This window comes from Setaria italica, chromosome VII (genome assembly GCF_000263155.2).
Source record: "Setaria italica strain Yugu1 chromosome VII, Setaria_italica_v2.0, whole genome shotgun sequence".
Classification (NCBI taxonomy): Eukaryota; Viridiplantae; Streptophyta; class Magnoliopsida; order Poales; family Poaceae; genus Setaria; species Setaria italica.
The window spans coordinates 10094433-10119253 of NC_028456.1; the positions used below are offsets into that span (position 1 = coordinate 10094433).

The window sequence follows — 24821 nt, forward strand, 5'->3', positions numbered from 1 at the left end:
CCCCGGGATCATGCCGTGGAAAGGGGAAACTCACAGGACGAAGCTCAGACCGGGGGATGCACATGGCGTCAAGGGTCTCAACATACAGGACGTTGAGGCTACTACCCCCGTCCATGAGTACCCGGGTGAGGCGCTTCTTGTTGACGATGGGGTCAACGATGAGCGGGTAGCGACCCAGTCGGGGGACGTAGGGGGGATGGTCCCTCTGATCGAACGTGATCGGATACTTCAACCAGCGAAGGAAACTGGGGATGGCTGAGTTGACAGCACATACCTCTCGGTAGTGCATCTTGCTCTAGCGCTTGGAGTGGTCAGTGTCGGATCCCCCGAAGATCATGAGGCATCCCTCGAGGTCGGGGAAGCCATCTCCTTCCGTGCCCTACGCACCTCCCTTCTGGGCCGCATCCTCCTTGTCTTTCCCCTCCTTGGGCTTGCCGGCTTGCCGCAAGAAGCGCTTGAGGAGATTGCAGTCTTTGTAGAGGTGCTTGACAGGGTAGGCGTGGTTGGTGCAGGGGCTCTCCATGAGCTTGTTGAAGTGGTTGGGCTAGCCTTGTTGGGGCTGCTTGCTCGGGTGCTCGGTCGCGACGACCAAGGTCGAGCTGGTCGGTCGGCGCCGATCCTTCTTGTTCTTCTTGCCCCGTTGTGCAGAGGGGTCTTCATCTTGGTTCTCGCGCTTGGCTTTGCCCTTGTCTCTGTTGGGATACGAGGTAGGCTACGCTAGCGCAAATCAAAATTTCTACCGCGTATAACCAGGAAGAACTGCCGTATAAGGATCACGGGATTACCACTCGACGCACTACTGGTGCGGAAGATGTAGATATGCGTCGGTGCAGTGAAGACGATCACGTAGTCGTACGTAGTCGAACAACGTAGTCGTACGTAGTCGATCACGTCCAGCGGCTGCTCAGCAGCTCGTCCACGTGCACAGCAAGATCGCCTCCGGTGCCGCGGCTTGTCGTCGGCTCGTCGTGGCTCGTCGGCGGCTCGTCGATGGCTCGTCCAAGTGCTGCAGGCGCAACACCTCCAAGGTATCCACACGTGCAGGGAGGAAGCGTCGCAAGCCGGATTGCTAGATCCGCGAGTTGCAACAGGCGAGGGCGTGGGAGGCGCGGCAAGTGTGTTCAGCCAAAAGGTGTGAAACCCTAGGGCGCCCCCACCCCTCTATTTATAGGGGTTCCTGATGGGCCTCTGGATCCGAGGCCCATTAGTACTCCTAAACCTAATCCAACTCGGATCAGATCCGAATTGGGCTTCCAGCCCCTTAAGTGTGTGACCCTATGGGTTCGGATACGTATAGACATGGCCCGAGTACTCCTACTCGGCCCAATAGTCGGTAGCGGCCTCTAGCAAGACGTGCCAACTCCTATACGCATACGAAGATCATATCAGACGAACCATCACAACATAATATACATGCTATTCCCTTTGCCTCACGATATTTGGTCTAGCTTCAAGCCGACCGCTCTTTCTCGATCCTGTGATTCGGAATCCCTTTGTAGGTTAACTCTTAACCGTACGTAGCATGGCCATGCATTTTCGGATCCGATCACTCGAGGGGCCCAGAGATATCACTCTCAATCAGAGAGGGGCAAATCCCATCTTGATTGACCATATCTCATAGCATGCTTCTTGACAAACCCGAAAGCTACCTTTATAACTACCCTGTTACGGCGTAGCGTTTGATAGCCCCTAAGTAGGTCGATCCACATCTAGAATACATGCGACAATCTCAGGTCTAAGGACAAAGCGTATATGTTGTTTAAAGAGAGAACTACTTCTCGTGTTGGGTCAGTCCTAACACATGTCTCCACATGTGTCCACATTATTAGTTCAACATCTCTATGTCCATGACTTGTGAAACATAGTCATCAACTAATACATGTGCTAGTCTAATATTCATGTGTGTCCTCACATGAACTCCGACTAGGGACAACTTTAGAATAACCATACAAGTAAAGAGTTTCACATACAATTCACATAATTGCAAATCAATTCAAGTAGCCTTTAATGGATATTCAATGAACACAACATACAAATCATGGATACAAATGGAATATCATCATCTCTATGATTGCCTCTAGGGCATACCTCCAACAGTCTCGACCTGCACTAGAGTCAATCTAGAAGGTACCTAATACCCATAGCTCTTACATGCGCATCATGCTTAGCCTGCGGGAGTGGTTTTGTCAACGGAGCCGAGCTTGTGCACCAGAGACTTGCAGGTTGTCGCAGAGAGAAACGCGCTGACAACGTCTGCATTGACAATGTCAAGGAGGGAGTTGCATTGCCTTGAGAACCTGTGGATGTAATCCCGTAGGGACTCGTTGTGCTCCTGTTTGCAACTCTTGAGGTCCCAGGTGTTCGCAGGGCGGACGTACATCCCCTAGAAGTTCCCTATGAAGACCTTCTTGAGGTCCGCCCAGTCGCGGATGCTATTGGGCGGAAGGAATTCGAGCCAAGCTCGAACAAACTCCCCTACACAGATGGGGAGGTACTGGATAATGAAGTAATCATCATCTGCACCGCCGGCTCGGTAGGTGAAATCGGAAGTCTTCCAACCATACACTGGGGTTCGTCTCCCCAGTGTACTTGGCGATGTTGGTGGGCGGTCGGAAGCGTTGTGGGAACGATGCTTTTTGGATGTTAAGACCAAAGGCCCATGGTCCCAATCCGTCCGGGCTGGGACTCCGGTCACCATTTCGGTCACTCAATCGGCTGCCAGGCCTAGGGTGCACCTCCTTGTGTTCCTCATCGGATCGATCATGGCCCGCTCCGCCCGCGCTTGCCGCCATTTGGTGGACATCGGCGTCGTGCTGAGCTAGGCATCGCGCGTGGATGACGCTGCATGCGTCATGGTTCGGTCCAAGCCACCCACGCACGTGCTGACGATGTGGAGCTGGTGCCGGGTCGGGCTGTAGTGCGGCCGCGGTACTCCGTCCTGCATGATGCAGCTGTAGGGGCAACCGAACGGAGCGATTCGGCTGGTGCGGCCCTAATGCATCGGTCGGGCAAGAGGCCATGTGCCGCTGTCATGATGCGGAGCTTTCTGCCTACTGGATGGCGGTGGTCTCTATCAACGCCCGAAGGTTCGGGTGGCTTGCCTGCTCCTACAAGTTGGTAGGCTCAGGGAGGATGCGCAGAAGCATCGCTGCGGCGGCGATGTTCTTGCCAGCCCGAGCAAATTGTGGGGGTCGTCCCCCCAGCTAGGATGTTGCGTTGGACCTAGCGGGCGTGGCCTCGAACGCCGCTCGCCGGGTTGCGTGTGTGCGGCTCAGAGCGCGCTGTTGGGTGCACCGACGCGGGTGGTTGCTAGGCCTACCGTCATTGTCGCAGCTCGTCACCATGCGCCTGCGCCTATGCCGGGGCCTCCGCATGGTGGTCCGGTGGGGTGTGAGTTTGCTAAGAATCCACCACCTCTAGTGGCTGTCCTGGCGCGTCCGCCATGGCGCACTCCTAGGATAGAGGATGGTTGAACGCCATGATGTTGCTGATGCTGGAGCCGTCGCTCTCTATCTCCTCGTCGCAGAGGTCGTGGAAGGAGGCGGGAGTGTAATCCGTCATTCCTACGAACTTACATGGGTGAGGGGGCAATGTCATGACCCTCCAGAGCCCCTGTGCGTACGCGTATGCAGGGGACGCGAGACCATAGGGGAACCAGCCGTGTGGCGAGCATGGTGGAGACAGTGGGATCCCTTCGGAGAGCTGGCGGAAAGTGTTGAACAGTAAGTACAGGGCGATGTCTACATCACTCACTGTGGGGTTTGAGCCCAACGCGGACTCGAGGCGGAGTGCGAGTGCCTCAACGTCGAGGTCGTTGAGTGACCTGGGGTTCATGGAGGGCGCTCCTCCTCCTGGGGACACCAGGGCAGACGCCTCCTCGCGGAGGCGAAGTACGCCGAGCTAGTCATCGATGAAGTCTAGACTCCTGAAGCGGAAGGTCTGGAATGGTGCAAAGATGGGTGGAATCCACATCCCCCCGAGCGGGGGTGCGGGAAACTCCAGCGAGCCGAAGCGAATCGTGTCGCTCGAGCTCGTCATGCCGAAGGTGGTGGGAACGTGGGCCATCCGATGACCTGCAAAAACTCGAACGCATGACGTCTTCCCCACGAACGGCGCCAACTGTCGGTGCGGAATCTGGCCCACAGGTAAATGTTAGTAGTTTTGCCATGCGTTAGATTGGATATGGCCTAGCACACAATGACACAGGATGTATACTGGTTCGAGCAACGGGTCCTATGTCCAGTCGGGGTCGGTCAGTCGACTATATTTCTGAGCCTAGGTGCTCAAAATTTGTAGTGGGGGTGCAAACAAGAGGGATGAGAGGGGATGTCCGAGAGCTGGTCGTGCTCTGGTCCGAGTGGGAGAGAGTGACCGGGGGCTCAGACACGCGCTATGTGTTTGAGAGTGTGTGCCTGTCTGGAATGAGTAGGGGTGTCTGCCTATATCCTCCTTCTTCAGATGGGGAGGGCCTGTTCCCTTTTATAGTACAAGGGGACAGCCTTACAAGTCAGAGAGAGGGAGGGTGCAAGCGCTGCCTAGTCTTGTTGAGACCCATATCATCGGGTACGGTATGGCTACCGTCCTCGATCCCTGTTCATCTCGTCAGGCCACTCCGTTGTAGTGGGTAGGTTACGGCGGCACTGTGTCGCAGGGCGTGGTACGATACGGTTTCTCGTACGATAGTTGACCTGGGCACTTCCTCTTATCCGTTCCACCTGCTCCCTAAGCCCACACCGAGCGGGCGTCCCCGATCGATTGTCCCAGTCGGCCCCAACCCTGCTGGTCGGGGGGAGTGGTGTGGTCAGTACGGCGCATCCCCGGTTGGGGGAACTCGGTCGGGGTCAAACTGTGGTCCCACGCTGACTAGACCCTTTTGGTCGGGGCGCCGACCAGGTCTCCTGTTTGGAGGAGCCGGTCAGTGGTCGGATCTTGATCTTCGGCCTGCGTTGTGTTGCTGGGCTGGCCCAGGTATGCGTTGTCGCCGCACCTTTTGTTGGGCCAAGTGATGTGGGAAGGAGGTTCTATTGGGGACCCCAAGTCTATGGACCCGTCATCAGCTGAGAGCCTAAATACACTATCCAAGACTTGTTCAAATTTTCTACTAACAGTCTCAATCAACCTCCATCTGTGCAATTAGTTTATAATTAATTCATATTTAATCTTTCTAATTAGCCTCCGAATATTCGATGTGAGACGGAGCTCGAGGAACAAATGCCCTGCCGCAGAGTCAGTAGCATCGCAAGATTAAAATTTTGACTCATCTTGAAAAGATAATCAAAACTAAGAGAAAGTTCTCGACCGTGACCCAGCTCGCGGCGCCATCAGCCACGTCACTTTCACACCAACGAATTAAGAAGCCGTGGCCGGTGACCACACAGCTGCGGTGGCGAAAAGCCACACGCCCTCACCTCACCCGGCGTCGGCGACAGGCACGCCGCCGTGGCAAATTTCCTTTTTCGCCTCGACGAAACAAGAGGAATCCCCGCGGTCAAATGAGTCCACAGAAGCAGATCGAAGCAGCAGCATCCAGCGAGCCCAACAGCGTGGCGTGGACTCATTTCCCCGCTGCTGCCACCGCGGGCCGCGGGCCCCACCCGGACCCATCGCCCCAGCTGGCCCGTCTCCTCCCATTCTCTCTCTCTCTCTAGTTTCTCTCTCCTCCGCCACTCCCGAGTCCCCGCCAGCAGCAGTAGCAGCAAGCACACTCCGCTTCCCCACTCTCCGTTCTCGCAAATCCATCCGCCTCGCCGTGCGCGCGCGGGGGCGCTAGGGGTCTGGAGATCTCTCGCCGCGCTCCCAAGATCCGGACCGATCCGCCCGCCGCCGCATCCTCGTGCGGGGATTGCGCGCGCCACCGCCCGATCCACTCCCTCCCGCGGCGAATAGGCGGGACGCTGCGAGTGCGCGGGTAGCCCGGTGCCCTGCTCGCCTCCCGCGCTCGCCGAGCCGAGCAATGACCCGGCGTGACCAGCGGCGGCGACGATGAGGCGCGTCGCGTGGTGGGCGGCCCTGCTCGTGGCCGCCGCCGCCTTAGTTGGCGCCCGAGGGGACAGCATCCTCCCCGCGCTCGCGTTGGCGCCCGAGCCACGGCACGACGACCGGTTCGCGCTGGTTCCTGTTGGCGGCGGCCGCGATGGCGGTGGGGCCGCGGCGGGGCTGCGCGGGGAGTTCCCGTGCCAGACGCACTCGGCGAACTCGAGGACCTGCGAGGAGCTGAACGGCTCCGGGTCGTTCAACACCACCTGCGTCATCAGCTCGAGCTCTTCGCTGGACGGTGATCTGTGCGTGTACGGCGAGGGGAGCGTGGAGATTCGGCCCAACGTGAAGATCATCTGCCCCGTCAGGGGATGCTACATCACCGTCAATGTCTCCGGAAGCATCAGGATCGGCGAGCATGTCGAGGTGATTGGGGGCTCAGTTAGCCTTGACGCGGCCAATGTGTCCTTGGACCACCACTCGACCATCAACACCACCGCGCTCGCCGGGGAGCCCCCTCCCCAGACGAGTGGGACTCCGCACAGCCTGGAGGCGGCTGGTGGAGGACATGGTGGGAGGGGCGCGTCATGTAAGGTGTCCAATGACACCAACTGGGGAGGCGATGTGTATGCATGGTCGACGTTGGCGTGGCCCTGGAGCTACGGCAGCATGGGTGGCAGCATGTCTGCTGATCAGCAATTCGGAGGGTATGGTGGAGGCCGTGTCATGCTTAGGGCGAGGACCTTCATGAATATTGATGGGCATGTGCTTGCTGAAGGTGGTGTTGGCAGTCTCAAAGGAGGGGGTGGGTCGGGCGGAAGCATTATAATACATGCTTTCAAGCTGTAAGATCTACATTACTCAAACTTATGCCTGTTTTACTATGAGTTGCCATGTCAATCTAAATTCTCTAGCTAATCAGAAACTTTGTCGTATTTAGTATTGGTATATGCTTGGATAACTGATTCTGCAGTTATCACCAGCGAGAAAAAGCCACTGCAGTCGTCAGGCGTTTAACGAGGTCATTCTGAACTTTTGGGGATTCTACAATATGACACTCACCTTGTTGTCTATCTTTTGGACCAATGTGGCCTTATTGTTTTTTCTTTTTCTTGACCTCTCTCTGCTGTTCTCCTGAATCATGAAATCTTCGTAGTTGTGACCACCTTGGCCTATTTTGTGCGTCATTCTGCCGTTTATGACTTTATAGGCACCTGGAAGGTTTTCCAACTTGTGGTTACAAAGAAGAAACTCTTAGCAATTAACTTGAAGAAAGTTTAGTTGACCACAGAAGGAACACGTGATACACAATGATGAACCTGTTCTTTGCTTTATGAGAGGAGCTATAGGCAGTCAACTTTGATCTAGTCCTCTCTCCGTACATTGATCAGAACATGATCTTGTCAGGTGATCGTACCAATAGGTTGAGTCAGACACAGGTACACAGCGAGCAATGCTAAATCGCAAGACCAGCATTTAATTGATGAACCAAGCAGCGTGACCTCCATGGTGTCATGGTCAATGAGGCAATAACTGTTGCAGCATTGATGACGTGCATGCTCTGCTGTGACCATCTGTGAGGTTCTGAACAATGCCAAATCAAAAGGAACAACCTCAGTTCATGGGTGTTCGTGTTTGCTTTCTCTGGGAGATATATGCACCTGAAGGTCCCGCTAGGGATGAAGAGGAAGAACGTAAGGGTCGTTTTGTCCAATGTCACAAACTTCAGTGGTGGATCCATCGATGTCATGGTATTTTGTAGAGTCTCAAGGGTTTGTAATGGCAGTTTTCAGAGCCTTATGGTTGCAGTGGCTTTTCTCAAACTGGTTGATGATTGCGGTGCCATTTACCCATATATTTCCATATTTATTTTATTATATCATTTCCTGTCAGTTCCAATGGTATTTGTCACATAGATAAATAAATGCGCATCTGTTGTTCTGAACAAGGCTGATGTTAGCTGGGCAAGCCCCTTCATGCAATTCCTTGGTTGCTGCCTTGCAAGCCAGGAAAGTAAGGGGTGGCTAATACCTGGTGAATTGCTTTTGGAAATCATACCATACTAGTCAAAGGCTTAGCTTATTTGCTGAATTAGTCATATATTCTGCCTGAGTTTTCTCATTAACCTAGTTTTTCCTTGGAAACATTTTGATGTGATGCACACTAAGAAATTTACAGCTTTGGTCTGAACCACAATGTCTATTTTTAGCATAGGATGGATCTGCATGCTGCAGGATTTGGTTGGAAGTACACAATTTTTTAGAAAGGATATCTCTTTTTGAAGAAATGAAAGTGGAAAAGATATGAAGTTTTTGTGACTTTTAGCCAGGGTTCATGGTCAACCCAGTAATTGTTTCTATAATTATTAGTGTAAGTACAAACTTGACCCTGTCAATATATTTGATATTCATAAACATTCCCCTCTTCTTAGATACGGAAATGGTACAATAAGTGCTGCTGGTGGTAATGGATGGGGTGGTGGTGGTGGTGGGAGGATATCCATGGATTGTTACAGCATTCAACAAGATCTAGAAATTACAGTTCACGGTTAGTATTTTGTGACCTTAGTTTTTATGCAAAGTGTTGTGTAGAAAAGATTATCTGTCATGAATGAATGAATACAAGTAACATTTTGTGTGATGCATTCATTGATTGTAACACTAACTACAAATTTTACTCTGGGAATTGGGGATGTAGCATGCTGGTATGCCGTTTGCAGAAATAGCTCTGCCGACGCATTCTGTTGAATTGATTACAATAAAAAAATTATTTTGGTTGCTCACAATTAGATGCAGTGCGGTTATAATATAAGGCAATGGTCAGAGTATGCTCAATTTCACATTAGTTATTAGGAGGGTCAACTTATGCTGACTTAGTTCAGGACTGTTTTGCATATCAATAATTGCCGCACTGTTATGTAAAAGTATCATTCTCCCATACATAAATGTAGGATTGAGTGCCAGAGCCTCAGCGGTATACACGTTCAATGTACAATGTAAGCTTTATGTGCCTATTATCAGTTTAGAGGAAAGTCTCACTACATCTTTTGCAAGAAGACATATTGAGGTAATGTCTTCTCATTGTCTTGGTTAGTTGAACTTAGGAATTAGGAACTTAGGATATATGTGGAGCCCTAATTGTTCTGCTAAAACTACCACGGGTACCTTATGGACTGAATAAGTCCATGGGCCGGTCATCTTTGTCTTTATTTTTTTTGGCACAAATGTTGTTAGTTTCTTGATCTCTGTATTTTCCTTTCCTCTCATTCTTTTATTTCTTCCTTTCTACTGCCCATCTTGGAATTGTATGGGGACAGTTATTTCTTTCTCCTATAATACAAAAACGTGCAGCCCTCCTGCTCGTTCAAGGAAAAAAACTATATCCATGTTGCCTTTTTTGTTGTTGTTTATCACTTTTTGCTACACATTGCAACAAGTCAAAGTTTTTATTGTCCTATTTTGGGCAACATTGATCACAATTATGTATTTGTGTAGAACTGTGACCATCAAGTTCGCTACGATAGGAAGAGATTACACCCAATCCCTTTGTGTGACTTTGGATTCTTGGAAATGTTGGTGGGTTTGGGAAATAAGAGTTTTTTTTCTCAAACACGCAGGAGAGCTGCGTATTTTTATAATAAGAAGATGATAAAGGGGGTGGGGTGGGGTGGGGTGGGGGGGTAAAGAACCCCTTACTAGAACCACACACCCACACTCCCAAACAACAGGGCTGAAGAAATCTCGCCTTTGACAAAGGACGACCAATCTGGGACCTGACCTTAAGCTAACCTGCTTCTAGAAGCGGGTTATGCAGCAACTTGATGCCTCTCGCACCAGCTGCACTCCATAAATCCAACTCCTCGAAAGATACAGCGAGAAGGCTTAGAATGTTAGGCGAGATCACATCAAACACACACCGATTGCGGTGGTTCCAGAGGGTCCAGGCACCAAGAAAAACCAAGGAGTTGAAGCCCTGCATAACCATACCACTAGTTCGGGAAATAACAGGTAGGATAAAACATTTCCAATGTTTGGCTCAGGGGTTAGGGAAAAGAAGGTAGATTGGGAATGGGATATAAGGCCACATTTCCCACCCATTCAAACCCATGGTATGAGGAGGGATATGTTTGGGATAAAGATGAGAAGCATAGAAAATTACATATATTGCTGCTCATTGGTTGTTTCTTTGAATTGAAAGGGTATCCTCATTATTTGTATTGTTTTTCCCTATCCCTATCCCATAACAAACCAAGCAAAGGATTTGGAATAAAACCTTATAACCCTTTTTTCTTGAACTACGCAGGAGAGCTGCACATCATTTCATTAAGGTAGAAGAAATAGTACACGAGTCTGGGTAGAAATCTTATAACAATATCCCATACCCGCGCAACGTAACCCTATTCTTATCCCATTCCCTTTCCTACTAGCTATCCAAACGCCACCTTGGGGTAGGACTGAAGTTAATTCATTTCCCCTACTAATCCAAGTGATAAACAACAATAAAAAAAGCCCTTAGATATCACTGTTATGATTTCTTGTTATCCATTCTCAGTGTTTGATAAATGTGTGTTAATACAATGTGTGCTTTTCCTTTCCTAACCTTTTCGTTTGTAATTCCTCTTTCTGTCCGTCCTTCATTGATATCATTCTTTTTAAAAACACATCAGGTGGCCAGAGTTTCGGGTGTGCTCAGAATGCTGGTGGAGCAGGTACAATATATGATAGTTCATTACAGACTCTGAAGGTGAGCAATGGAAATTTCACAACACACACCGAAACTCCATTGCTTGGTTTTCCAATGACTAGACTCTGGTCCAATGTGCTTGTGGAGTGCAATGCACGAGTGCTGGTTCCCTTGTTGTGGTCTAGAGTGCAGGTTTGTTTCAAGAGCTGATTAACATCTTATTAACGATTTCCTGTTATGTTTATGCGTATGTAGATCTCTGAGGTTCTTTGTTGCATTTATGCCACACCAATGTCCAAATTTTTTTAATGGATATTTCCACTTTTATAAGAGGTCAAACTATAAGACATGCAGCAGTCTAATTCTAAAAGTTAACATATCAAATTTGGAATGCCCTTTGCAACAAGCTAATACTCCCCCCGTTCCTGTTTATAAGGCATGGTATGACATGGCACAGTCTCCCAAATTAGACTTTGACCATTCATTTATCTTATATTATTTTGTTTATGGTTATAAACTTATAATCATTGAAAAGTATATTTGATTACAAATCTAACCATGTCAAATTTACATTACAAAAATAAAAAATTGTTGGCCAAATTATTGGTCAAAGATTGTAAAATTTGAATCTTGATATGCGTGTGCACCTTATAAACAGGAACGGAGGGAGTAGCTTGTAAAGTGGTACTAGATCTTTGGGCTTTGAAACATAAATTATCTGGATACTAATTAAACTACTACAGCCTTACTGAGTTTGATTGTTGGCTTCTCCTTTTGGGTGCACCATTGTCAACTTTCTGTTACATGGTTCAGTGAAACAATTGTGCAATTACATACACTGAAAATTTCACTATATTGTTTCAGATTTGATCTAGCAAAGAATATCAGACATTCTCAGATTTGTTTAGTATGCTATTTCCAGAATCGTATTTATGTCCATTGATTCCCTTTACCTGATCATTTTATTGCTTCCTATATTCCTAGATTACCATTCTCTCTGTTGCATAATAGCATTTCTAATGGTATATTTGCTCTCCTGTCACTATTTTCTTATTGTCAGGTGACAGGTCAAATTAGGCTACTTACTAAGGGCAGTATCTGCTTTGGGTTATCAGAAAATCCAATATCCGAATTTGAGCTGGTCGCTGAAGAGCTTTTAATGAGTGACTCTGTTATAAAGGTAAAATGCTCATTGCCTTTAGATTTTTTCTTTCCTTTGATGGGTTTCCTAAGTAAATAAGTAATTTTCATATGAGTAAAGTTCATGGCCCGTCCTTAAATTTGTCCGGCGGTGTCATTTAGGTCCCTATATACTCTTGAATTGCAGATCTGGTTCCCTAAACTTAGCCTCAGGTGTCATTTAGGTCCCTATACTCTTATGCAGGTCTGACCCCCTAAACTTAGCTTCGGGTGTCATCTAGGTCCCTATACTCTTAAAATGCATTGTCGTCCAACCAATAAAGCATAATAGGACTCAAATATTATGCTTTTAAGCATGCCGTTATTTTTATCGCCCCCTTTTCTCACTCGTTTTGTTGCCCCTTCAGTTTCTCTCCATATTTCATTAGGTAATTCATGGCGCTCATAAGCCCCTAATTCTAGTTTGGGAATTGCAGGTACACTTTAGTTATGTTTGAACAATCTTCTAAGAATAGAGCATGACTGTATGCATACCTAGCAAGCTAAGATATTGCCACCAAAGTTAACATCATCAAAGCTTCTTGGGTTCATGCTCATCAATATTATGTACATTAAGCTATACCTATAAAAAGTTTTTAACAATTTAATTGGGATGATAGTTTATTTTTAGAGTACAGGGACCTAGGTGACACCCGAAGCCAAGTTAAGTTGCTAGATCTGCATTTTGACAGTATTTGGACCTAAGTGACGCATGAGGATAAGTTTAGGGAGCTAGATCTACAATTTCACGGTATGGTGACCTAAGTGACAAGTTTAAGGACTGGCCATGCACTTTACTCTTTTCATATGCATACATCAGGTGAGCGACAGTTGAATGTAATTAATTTTATAAATATGGACTTGGAAACACAGCAATATCTATGTAAAAGTTCGTCAATGCAGCATATATCATAGCTGTCCCTTTTTCATATGTTGGATAGTATGTGACATGCTAGATGCCTAAAGTTGTCCAATGCTAGTATATTACCCACTGAATTTATGCGGCATTGATGCTTGTAAAAGAATATGTGCTGTATTGGGTATCCTTGATGCATTCTATGGTTACTTCATCAAAATATAATTTTAATACCTTTTTTTGTATTCTTTATTTCTCTTATGGAAGGTGTACGGAGCTTTCAGAATGTATGTCAAAGTGCTCTTGATGTGGGATTCAAAGATTCAGATTGATGGCGGGACTAAGGATGTTGTTCTTGCATCTATGCTTGAGGCAAGAAACCTTGTAGTCCTCAGGGTATGTTGGTTGAAGCCCTTACCGAATCTTTATTTTAGCAATTAGCACTGGTGTTCAGTTTTCTTTTTATTACTGCGGCAGCATGGTTCCGTGATATCTTCCAATGCTGATTTGATGGTCTATGGGCAAGGACTTCTTAACTTGAGCGGCCCTGGCGATGGAATCAAAGCTAGGCGACTGTTTCTCTCTCTATTTTACAACATTGAAGTAAGATTGTAGTATATGCACTACCTACATTGTTTTCATAGTGAAATGTTACTATGCTGAATGCTATAAAGTTTTTCTCTGTTTACTATTCCTTCTCCGAAGAGCAAATGATATGATTTATACATTATTATGCTAAGGAATTTGATGTGCTTTAGCTATTCTCCTAAATCTAAATCTGTTATTTGGTTTCGTTGATGTGTGAGTATAATAAATTTTGAACTAAGTTGAATCCAGAAGTTAGCAACAGATGAAGCTTCCAATATTTTATTCATAATATATCTGTACAGTTTACACAACAGATGAAACTTCTAATATTTATAAACCTCATTTAATATGTCTGTTTATTAATGTAAGACGGAGCTTCTTTCTCATGTAGTGTTTATAATTTTGGGCCACTTGAGAACATGGGTAGTTCAACTACTGAATCTACTTTGTAGGTCTTCTATTCTAGAAGCCGTATAAGTTTATTTACTAAAAAAGCTTAAGCCAGGAAACATAACCACATAGGCCTACAAATTAATGCTGGCATTGTAGTGCTGATTTTCTCTCCTGCATTTTCAAAAAAAAAAATTGTAGTGCTGATTTTCATGACAATAAAAGATTCAGTGCTCTGAATTCCAATAACTTAAGGAAAATGTGGTGCGTATCAGTTTTTGTGGTAATAGAAATATTTTACCTGCTTGTTGACATTATTTATCTGTTTATAGCTAGTGAGTCAGGTAGATTCAACTTAAAGAAGATGGTTAACATATAACATATGCAAGAGTGTCAGAACCTATAGTTGCTTCTTATGCCATGCAATTTATTTTTCTTATAAATGGCATTCTGCACCACTCATAAGTAGTTGTTTAATTTTTTCATTGTGCTGTGTAATATTACCATGGCACACTGATGTATAACACCCTTGGTATACTGGCAACTTCCTTAACTTCCTATTCTGGTATTTTATGTACTTAATCAGCTGAATTAAAGTATTACGGATTTTGTTGAGGTACTGTTCCTAAAATATTTTCCTCTACATGTTTCGATTGGCATCAAGTAGATCTTATTTAGTTCTAACCCCTATTGCTACTACTCCCTCTGGCTGAAATTAGAAGCGTCATTCCCCTAAAAAACAAATTATAGGGTGTGCACGTATTACAAGATTCAAATTTTATAGCTTTATCATCAATTAGACGAAGTATGTATGGGTTTAGTGCCACAGATTTTGTACCACAATAATTATATTTTAATTTACATGCCTATGTTAGTAACTAGATGTTTCAAGAGAAATTTGTGGTCAAAAGTTCAATTAAAATACCATGCAAGGGGAGGAAGTACCATTTGGGCACATTAGCGGACAACTTGAGGACTTAATGATTAAATTCACTTTCCATGGTCATTCTTAACACGTTTTCATTTTGGTGTGCTTATTATCCAGCTAGTTTAAGTTATCATATCAAAGTAACATGTGGTATTTTGAGTTTTGTTCTTAAATATTTACTATTGGGGAGTTAACCATGTGTCGGCATGTGAGCAGGTTGGTCCTGGTTCCCTTGTTCAGGCTCCACACGATGAGACTGTTCAAAGTAGCTTGTAAGTTGTTACCCCACTGTGAATTCATAATCTTTACTTCCTTCTAAACAGCGAATATGATAAGATATTTGTGTTAACCAGGGATGCACTTTCACGCTGTGAAAGTAAAACATGTCCTAGTGAGCTTATTACCCCACCTGACGATTGCCATGTTAATCGCTCCTTGTCGTTTACACTGCAAGTAAGTATACTTTATTCTGATGCTCTTTTCCTTGGCACATGATTTTTTATAATATAATGAACAAGTTTGCTACGATTCTACCATGTTTTCTTTTCTAAGTATATTGCCGCCTTTCCTGAATGCTTAAGCTTTTGGGTGAAACGCTCATGGGGTCCTTATTGCAATACCCAAAAAGCTCCCACAAGGTGGGGTCTAGGGGAAGGAAATTTGTTGGCAGCCTTACCCTCTCTTATTTTGCTAGGAGGCTGATTCAAACCTAGGACCTCCACATAAAAGTGGAGAGCACCAGGCTCACCCTTTTTCAGTAATGCAATTTTAAGGGGGAAAAACCTGTTATCTAGTTGGATGCTATGTTGCAGGATTGATGTTACCTTAATGTGAGGGGTGTGTCGGAGTACATTGCCCACCTTTTCTTTCAATATCATAAACTGGTCGGTTCATGAAATACAATCTCTTGGGACTAGATAATTTGTATCATAATTGTCCTATTTGTGTTATTAGTTTATGATACACTGCCTCACCAAGGTTCTTTAGGGGTGATATACCTCTTTCCTTCATGAAATCTTAACGTGGTTCAGTTCACTAATCGGACCTGCTGATAAAAAAATGAAACTAAGTTCACCTTTCATCATAATCACATGTTTGTAGAATGTCTCAAGCTAAATTGCAGATTTCATTTGCTCTGTAGCCATCTTAAGCTTTTTTTTTTAAATTCTTTTGGTGCAGATTTGTCGGGTTGAAGACATAACTGTCAGTGGCATTGTTAGGGGAAGTATAATCCATATTCATCGGGCAAGGACTGTGACCATTGCGAAGGATGGCACCATTAGTGCCTCAGAGTTAGGTGATTCTGTGTTTTTGTGTAATAATTAATAAAGGAGCAGGAATATGTCCTGTCAGTGTCATGACTATGTTAACCAGCAATTTGAATTCTTTGACAGGTTGCAAGGAAGGCATTGGAAAAGGAACATTTCTAAAATATGGAGCTGGAGGTGGCGCTGGGCATGGAGGCCGAGGTGGCACGGGTATTTACAATGGAATGAAAAGTGATGGAGGTCTAGCATATGGTAATGCTGATCTTCCATGTGAGCTTGGAAGTGGTAGTGGTGGTTCTGCTGTGTCAGCGGATAGCACTGCGGGTGGGGGATTAATTGGTTGGTGCCATCCTGTCCTTTGGAATCTATGTTCTGCATATTTGTTTCCTGCATTTGCTTCTCTTTGTTTTCCCATTTTTCCCTTCATGATGTTTGGTAGCATCCTCTGAGTTTGCTTTCAGCATAGTTTCTTTCACTATTTTTTTCTCGAATACGCAGGAGAACTGCGTATCATTGTATTAATATTAGAGAAAGGAGTCATACAGAGACCCAAACACACACACACACACACACGCCCACTTACTGACTGAAACTAATCACCTATGACTGAGATTCTTTCACTATTCAGTGTGCGACATGCATCATGCAGTGCACTGGGAACAATATTCTTTCTGTGACATATCTCCTCCTTTGTAGAAGTGCATTTGGTATCAAACTTTTGAATAAATTCTCTGCTCTAATAGCTGATCATTTTTCACTATTCAGTCATTGGGTCCATGAAATGGCCACTTTCAAGGTTGCTAATTTATGGCTCAATGAACTCTGATGGTGAAAGTCATAGAGGCACAACTGGAAACTCCAATGGGACTTTTAAAGGTGGAGTTGGTGGTGGTTCTGGAGGGTCAATTCTATTATTTCTTCAATGGCTTCTGCTAGAGAAAAACTCATCATTATCCGCATCTGGTGGCAATGGAGGTGTATATGGTGGTGGAGGTGGTGGTGGTGGTAGAATACATTTCCATTGGTCGAATATTGCTACTGGAGATGAATATGTTCAGATAGCTTCTGTCAATGGTACAGTAGCATCAAGGTATGCAATTCATTTGAAATGGCAAGTCGAGTGAAGTAGGTTTCGTGCTTGTCTTGTCACTGCATGATCATTTCAAACTCTTTTTCCTTAGTGAAAACAAAATCCATACCTACTCACATTTGTGCAAGAATGCTACATAATGAGGATTGTAGTTTTATTTGGTTGTTCCAGTTACAACTTTCAGTTGTGATACTTTATGTATGAGCTGCTTTTTTTTTCAGAAATGTTTTGTTGGTTATTTCCACTGTTAGTCTTTCCAACATTATGAATTGCAATGCCATATATGCTATTAATGAAGCACATATATTCATCACATCAAGACAGCTTCCGACATAGTAGAGTACTAGAGTTATTTTATAGAATATTTCTATAACAAGTATAATATTGTAAATATTCTCAGAGCATAGTATCAAAAAACAATTAACAAAATTATATCTTAGAAACGACACTTGGGGATAGGGATGCAAGCGGGTTTATCTGTGAGCCCACAAATAGGTCATTTTTTACTAGGCTCTGCCACGCCAAAAAATGACTATTTGCGGGCTCGCGGGCAAACCTGCTTGCGTCCCTACTTGTACTTGGGCATTTCTTTGTGCTTGCTTGATCTGTAATGTGAAAGGGGGGGAATACAAAAGCCTTTTTTCTCTCCATATGCTTGCTACATAAAAGAATTCCAAACACATGGTGGCAGCAAATTCCAAGATGTACTCTTTAACAAAGCAACCACTGCCACCTTGAGTTTTGACAGAAATGTCATGCTTAAAATATTACTGGTATTGCAAGGGTTATCCAAGTATGCCTTTGTCAGGAACTTCATCATGTGCACTACGCTGAATTAATTGTTACTGAGCCAATAAATCTTTCTGACAATTCATATTACTTTTCTTTTGTGTAGTGGAGGATCTGGTAACAACGATGGACATTTTGGACAAGATGGAACCATAACTGGAAAGAAATGCCCCATGGGTCTATATGGAACATTTTGCACCGTATGGACACTAAACTTATATTTCTTTGTTTGCATACATGTATTCCATGTGACATGTTGCAACAAGACATAGGACTTAGCATACTTAGTGCAGACCGTTGTTCGTTTCATTTAAAATTTAGACATTGAGAACAGTTGTGACCTGTAAGTTAAAGCTTAATATTGTGGGGGTGGTTTATGAGGTAGTGTTGGGAGGGTTGGGGGGGCATCGATCTTCATGCCCTAGAATATAATATTGACTTGGTTAACACACTGCAATTTTGTGCATGCTTTCCTTAAACTAGCTGATTGCTTTATTTGTTCATTATTGCTGATCATAGTTCATTTCAGGAATGCCCAGTCGGTACATATAAAAATGTTACCGGGTCCAATTCATCTCTGTGCAGTCCTTGTTCTGTGGTTAGTCTTCCAAACCGCGCTGACTTCGTATATGTAAGAGGTAGGCCTTCATGGTTATTTATAATCAGTATTGATGTTACTTTCAATATCCTGATGTTGAATGCATGAAACTAAACATTTACTGTATTTTGCTAGGTGGTGTTACCGAGCCACCCTGCCCATATAAGTGCATATCTGATAAGTACAAGATGCCAAACTGTTACACACCACTCGAGGAACTTATGTATACTTTTGGTGGTCCATGGTCTTTTGCAATTATCCTTTCTTTTACAATTATTCTTTTGGCACTTATCTTGAGTGCTCTAAGAATTAAGATTGGTGAGAGTGATATCACCTACCGGGCAACAAATGCAATCCACAATGATGGATGTTCTTCTTTCCCTTTTTTGCTTTCTTTGGCTGAGGTATACTTCTCATTTCATTCAATATATTTTCTTTATTACAAGCTTTTATAGAATAACTGAAACTTAAGCATTGAACAAATTACTCCTTGTATATAACTTTGATTACTATCAATTATTTATTCAGTAGTACTTGATCCTGTGGCTACCTTCTCATGGTTGTACAATTCATGGATTCACATATTTTAGAACTCTAAAGTTGATCCTGATTGGACAAAATGAATGAATCCATCATGAGAGATATATGCTCATATGTACCTCAAATATGCAGTTATGGAGAGATAAGCATATGCTAAATTTGCTTTAAAAAGGAAAATTATCTGAATGACTGCAAAAAACAAAACATAATTGGTGTTAAAGTATACCCAGAAAGTACTCTGGGATTTCTATCCCATTTTGTTTAAGCATTCTTACATATTGTGATTGTACTGATAAATAGTGTACCCCTCCTTTGTAGGTACCTGGGGCTAGCAGGGCAGAAGAAACACAGAGCCATGTTCACAGAATGTACTTCATGGGACCTAATACTTTCCGGGAGCCCTGGCATCTCCCCTACTCGCCTCCTGATGCAATAATTAGAATTGTGTAAGATTTTCCATCTTACAATTATAGAATAGCAGTGTGCCATTTGTATTACTTTTATTTACAAGAAAGTTATTCTCAAAAGCCCATACAGTTTGAATTTATTTACTTGTAGCTAGTGATCAGAAAAAGATTCTGTAGTTTTTTTTGTTCAACTAAATTTTTGCCATCCGTTTGTCTCGGTATTGCACACTTGCCACCAGAAATTTTTTTTTAACTGCATATTGCTTTCTTTTCAGTTATGAAGATGCTTTCAACCGATTTATTGATGAGATCAATTTGGTGGCTGCATATGAGTGGTGGGAAGGATCAATACACAGTATACTTTCTGTTCTGGCGTATCCTTGTGCCTGGTCTTGGAAGCAATGGCGCAGAAGAAAAAAAATCCATCGTCTTCAAGAGTACGTTAAATCCGAATACGACCATTCATGTCTTCGTTCTTGCAGGTCACGGGCTCTCTATAAAGGCTTGAAGGTCAGTAATCATGTTACATAAATTTTATTTAGCATTATCTAAAAAAACTGATGTCATTTCGTGTAAGAACCAGCAGCAATGTTCCCAATCTTGTGCTAAACCAAAATGTCTGGTTTGCTCTGCTGACATGGTATGGTCTTTTGTGAGCTGGTCAATAGCAGCGGCAGGAGCTCAGGTGCATGTAGCGGGAAGTTCCTGCCGTGAGACAGAGTCCAGATAGATATGTAGGAGCCCTAGTCAGTTGAATTAATTGTTAGCTTACCACAAAGTCCTTAAAGGGCCTTAGTATTATGAGCATGCTTTATCTGGTATTAGGCAAGTTATGTTATTTACTAGATGGGATTGCTTGGCAAGTTAAAAAGTTAGTTTAGTTACGTTATCGTGTGGGTGTTGTTTAGGATTCCTGAAGCTATAAAGGCAACCTTTGTGTTGTTGGTTTAGATCTAGCAAGAAAGCAAGTGCAAACATTAGTCTACCTTGGTCAGGGTCACCTGGTAAGCCAGGGATCAAGCCCTGCAAATGACCTAAACGGTGTCACCATTAGATGAAGCAAACACATTGTTGCCAGAACTTGTTCTGCCCAGAACTAGACAAATATCTGCGGACTTTCATTTTAATGAATTTTTAACTTCATTCTGAATGGCAAACCTCCACATTCCTGATGGGATAAAATATTGGTACCACTCTTTTGAACAATCTTTTAGTTAGCTTGTTAACCTATGATCACTACTGTATTGGAATTGAGTTAAAACAACTTCCTTGCGGACTTGTTTTTTGTATGTATATCATAAAAGATATAGTGCACAGGTAACTGTCTGAACTTGGCAGGTTGGTTCAACTCCAGATTTGATGGTTGCTTACATAGATTTCTTTCTTGGGGGTGATGAGAAACGACTTGATGTAGCATCCACCATACAGAAGAGGTTTCCCATGTGTCTAATTTTTGGTGGTGATGGAAGCTACATGTCTCCATACTACCTGCATAGTGATACATTGCTATCAAACCTTCTTGGCCAGGTAAAAATTCTGAAATTTTGCTGTTAATACCATCCCTATTGTTTGTCATGACTCGTGATCAGGTTCGACATTCTGTTCCTATTTCTATTCTCCCTTGTATATACAGAGTACACTGACCTCTTTGGTTTATGGTAATGATGATTTCAATATTTTCCACAAAGCATAACCAGTACCCAAGAAAAACTAAACCATATCCTGATGCACATGTGTATGATCCTGATGTTTTTTGTTGGCCATCGAGATACTCTAGGCCTCCAAGTTTATTATTCATGAGTATTCAACATCTTGTCATCTTCTAGGTGGAGAATGTGAATAATTGATCAGGATGAGATTTATTTGATGCATAGGGACACACATCTTGCAGCATTTATTAGAAAATTTAATCGTTTTGGATCTCATATTGCATATTTGTTGAGCTTTTATGTTGTTGATATCAAAATATTCGTTGGTGTTTTGATGAACATGCTAAAAAAGTGCAGCATGTTTTGTTCAATCACCCTGTATAACGTCGACTTTGTTTTTTTAGTATGTATCGACTGCGATCTGGAACAGATTAGTCGCTGGTTTGAATGCCCAATTGAGGACAGTAAGACAAGGAGGCATCCGCTCAACTTTGAGCCCTGTTGTTACTTGGATCAACAGTCATGGGAATCCCCAACTTGAGAGGCATGGTGTTCGAGTGGAGCTAGGGTGGTTCCAGTCCACTGCTTCTGGATATTACCAGCTAGGTATTGTTGTAGCTGTGAATGAGAACTTCTACAAGAGTCTCCACCCCCACGAGCATGGCCCAGAATTCGGTGAACGCTCGAGGTTTGAAAAAATTGCAAGTTATAATGTCTTTTCTTAGAGAATGTTTTACTTGCTATTTAATGCTTATATAACTAGAATGCCTTTAATCCTACAGGAAGAACATTGCAGTTCTACTTCAGGATTTCAATCAGGCAAATCAGGATCAGCCTTGCACAAGCTATGCTGTTTCTAGGAAGCGGTTGACAGGTGGAGTGAATGGTGGAATCATAAATGAGGGAACACTCGAGTCACTAGATTATAAAAGAGACTATCTCTTCCCTTTTTCATTGTTATTGCAAAATTCCAGGCCTATAGGCTATGCGGTAACTACTGGACCCATTATTTTAAGTGCAAAATGCGCTCATGCTGGATATGACGATCACCATGACTGAAACCATGCTATAATATTGCAGGAAACATTGCAGCTGCTCATTTGTATTTTACTTCTGGGTGATTTTTCCATCACCCTGCTCATGCTTGTACAGTACTACTGGATATCTGTTGGAGCTTTTCTTGCCGTTCTGCTCATTCCCCCTCTTGCTTTGCTTTCACCTTTTCTTGCTGGTCTCAATGCACTTTTCAGTCGAGGACCAAAACGATCCTCTGTGACCCGTATTTTTGCACTTTGGAACATTACTTCAGTTATAAACATTGTAAGTCTTCTAACTTCTGTCTATGAACTATCATGTTTATTCACATGTTACATATTTCTGTTATTTCCTGCTGTGATCAGTCAGAATTATGTTGCATTATATAACAATAATTATTACTGCATGCTGTTACTCTAATCTTGTGAGCATATAATCTTCACCTATTTGAGAACTGAGGATAGCTCACTGGTTAGGATCCTTGTGGTGGACTGCACACCCAGGTTCGATCTCAGATTCGGCTTGAGTGCACATCATGTTGGTGCATTCCAATGTAAATTGCATGCTCACTCTATATGAGATTAGAATCTTGTTAGATGTGTTCTAGGGCGTGCCCATGTGTGTCTGGTTGTGCATGGGATGGGCATGAGTGCCTCCAACTTGGACTTGAAAAAATGTGTATTAACTATTCCACTCTATTTGTTTGTAAATACACATATGCATGCAACATTACAGGCCATTGGAGTTTTAACCATATTAGTTTAATGCAGATTGTATCAATGATATATGGTGCTTTGTATTTTTGGCTCTCTTCTTTGGCGGTGTCCTCAGTGCATCATGTATACAACGCAAAAAGGTATGGTTCCTCCTATTCCTGAATGGTGATATTGGAACAGCATCCCAGCATTCACTCTGTAAATAAAAACAGCAGGGTTCATGTTCTGGTTGTTGGCCTTGCTATGCTACACTATGAAATCTAGTAGTCAAATAATTCTTAACTAATTGTAGTGATATTTTTGTTTTTATACTCCAAAAAGAAAATGCTTGTGATCAAGGCTAGTTGAGCAGTTGTTGTGCTCAAAAGTGAGTACTTCAGAAAAGTCACTGAATGAATGGAACCTATTAGATACCATAATTCAATTGATTGGACGGAACGGCCGATTTGCTCTTGTTTTGGTGCTTTGGATGAATTTATTGTGGAAAAGATATAAAAACTCTGAACACTCAAAAAACTCGGAGTGTAATTTAGGAAGTTTATTACATAGATTGTCTAGGGATAGATAGGATTGCAGGAAGAACCCAGCCGCCCTTCCTCAGTCACCGCCCTTCCTCCCTTCCTTTTAGGGTTTTTCTTGCTTGATTACAATGGATGGTGTGTCTAGGCTTTTATAGCCAAGCCATCTAACAAACTCAATCTAATATAAACAAACTGATCTCCTCACAACCTTATCTCCCTAACTGATCTTATCTTTAACTTATCTTGATCTCTAAACAAACCTGATTTAAACTAGACATCTGCTAGCTTGTGCTGTTGGATCTGGGTTAGGCCGCCCGATTTGCCAAAACACTTGATTCCTTTGTTTTGCTAACTTCACCTACCGTTTGGAACAGAGAAAAACACCAGCTGCTTGCACAGGAAAGGATCGATTTCCTCGACATAACACAGTAAATAAAATATCCAGTCTGAGCTAATCGTTTCGGGTTAGCCCGAGGCAAAGAGAGATAGAAGCTTTCTCAGGTTTGAAATCCTATTAGGGAAGAAAGACAACCAGATAAATTAAAAGAAAAGAGCACGCCTGACGAATGAGCATTGACTGCATCCTCACAGGTGTAGCTTGCTGCCATTTCCCCTCCTGCTTGCAGTTGTTGCCTGGTATCCCCAAGGCTGTCACTCCAATCTGGATCGCTGCCATTTTGCTCCTTGAACCGCAAAGGGAAGTAGAAGAGAGAGAATGAGGTTTTGACTGGATAGTATTTGTGGCCCATGTCATTGGTGAATGGAGAAGGATGGATGTGTGGGACAAGTCCATGCAGTGCCCACACATGTCAGATTCACATCAACTAACAACCAAATGGAATTAATTATTATGGGCTGCTGTTCAATTGATCCTATATACTAATATTCTAAGGGCCTGTGTGGCATGGCTCCAACTCCACAGTTTTGTACTCCAACTCCAAACTCCAGCTGGAGCTCTGAGCTGAGCTGTCTGTTTGTGGTGTTTGGCTAGAACGGTGCCCCAGCTCCAGAAAAGAAAATTTTGACGCTGGATTGCCATTCTTGCCCCTGGTTTGATGGGCCCACCTGTCATTCTCTCCATCCCTATTTTTCCTTTTCCTTTTATTTATTTATCTTCTTCGTCAGCTCGAGGGTCACCCACACCCCCGCAAGGGCATGCTCGCTCCGCTGGGGGGGGGGGGGGGGGGATTGGAGCCATAACATCCCACCCACACCTTGGAAGAGGGGGGGGCACCTCCCGAACGACTCCCCCCTCCATCGTGAAGCGCGGCGCCCCCAACCCCCCGGGAGAGGGGGGCCCGGGGGGGGGGGGGGGGGGGGGCCTAGTTTTTCTTCCCCCGCCCGTTCTATCTAGGCTGGGGGCTATACCAGATTTCGTGTCTGATCGAGCTTGATACTACCCCATCGAGCTTCTTGGATTCCAAACCAGAAAGAAGGATCGCACACAAGAATATAGAGGTGGAATGAAAGATGGCGTAAAGATGAACTCTATTCTCCTAGCTGCTCTCCGTCCAGCAGGTTACTCTCTTTCAAAAGATGACAACTCTTGTATTACCCATCGTCACCTACACAATTTGTCTAGTACTCTACTGATGAAAGGGTAGTGGA

The 24821-nt window shown here is 44.1% G+C and overlaps 1 protein-coding gene across 1 annotated transcript in view; it reads left to right on the forward strand.

The window, feature by feature from the left end:
* Positions 1 to 5651: 5651 nt before the first annotated feature.
* LOC101758849 overlaps positions 5652 to 24821 on the forward strand; it is a 21251-nt gene continuing 2081 nt past the window's right edge. Inside the window, exons 1-21 of the mRNA XM_004975086.4 lie at positions 5652 to 6821; positions 8408 to 8523; positions 10643 to 10851; positions 11720 to 11839; positions 12962 to 13090; positions 13172 to 13297; positions 14817 to 14872; positions 14954 to 15053; positions 15780 to 15897; positions 15995 to 16207; positions 16634 to 16958; positions 17854 to 17947; positions 18277 to 18385; positions 18481 to 18749; positions 19204 to 19331; positions 19568 to 19802; positions 20631 to 20819; positions 21346 to 21629; positions 21724 to 21931; positions 22022 to 22261; positions 22747 to 22832. Coding sequence (XP_004975143.1) covers positions 5983 to 6821; positions 8408 to 8523; positions 10643 to 10851; positions 11720 to 11839; positions 12962 to 13090; positions 13172 to 13297; positions 14817 to 14872; positions 14954 to 15053; positions 15780 to 15897; positions 15995 to 16207; positions 16634 to 16958; positions 17854 to 17947; positions 18277 to 18385; positions 18481 to 18749; positions 19204 to 19331; positions 19568 to 19802; positions 20631 to 20819; positions 21346 to 21629; positions 21724 to 21931; positions 22022 to 22261; positions 22747 to 22832 — 4193 coding nt within the window. The 5' untranslated portion in view covers positions 5652 to 5982. The remainder of the gene's footprint in view (positions 6822 to 8407; positions 8524 to 10642; positions 10852 to 11719; positions 11840 to 12961; positions 13091 to 13171; positions 13298 to 14816; positions 14873 to 14953; positions 15054 to 15779; positions 15898 to 15994; positions 16208 to 16633; positions 16959 to 17853; positions 17948 to 18276; positions 18386 to 18480; positions 18750 to 19203; positions 19332 to 19567; positions 19803 to 20630; positions 20820 to 21345; positions 21630 to 21723; positions 21932 to 22021; positions 22262 to 22746; positions 22833 to 24821) is intronic.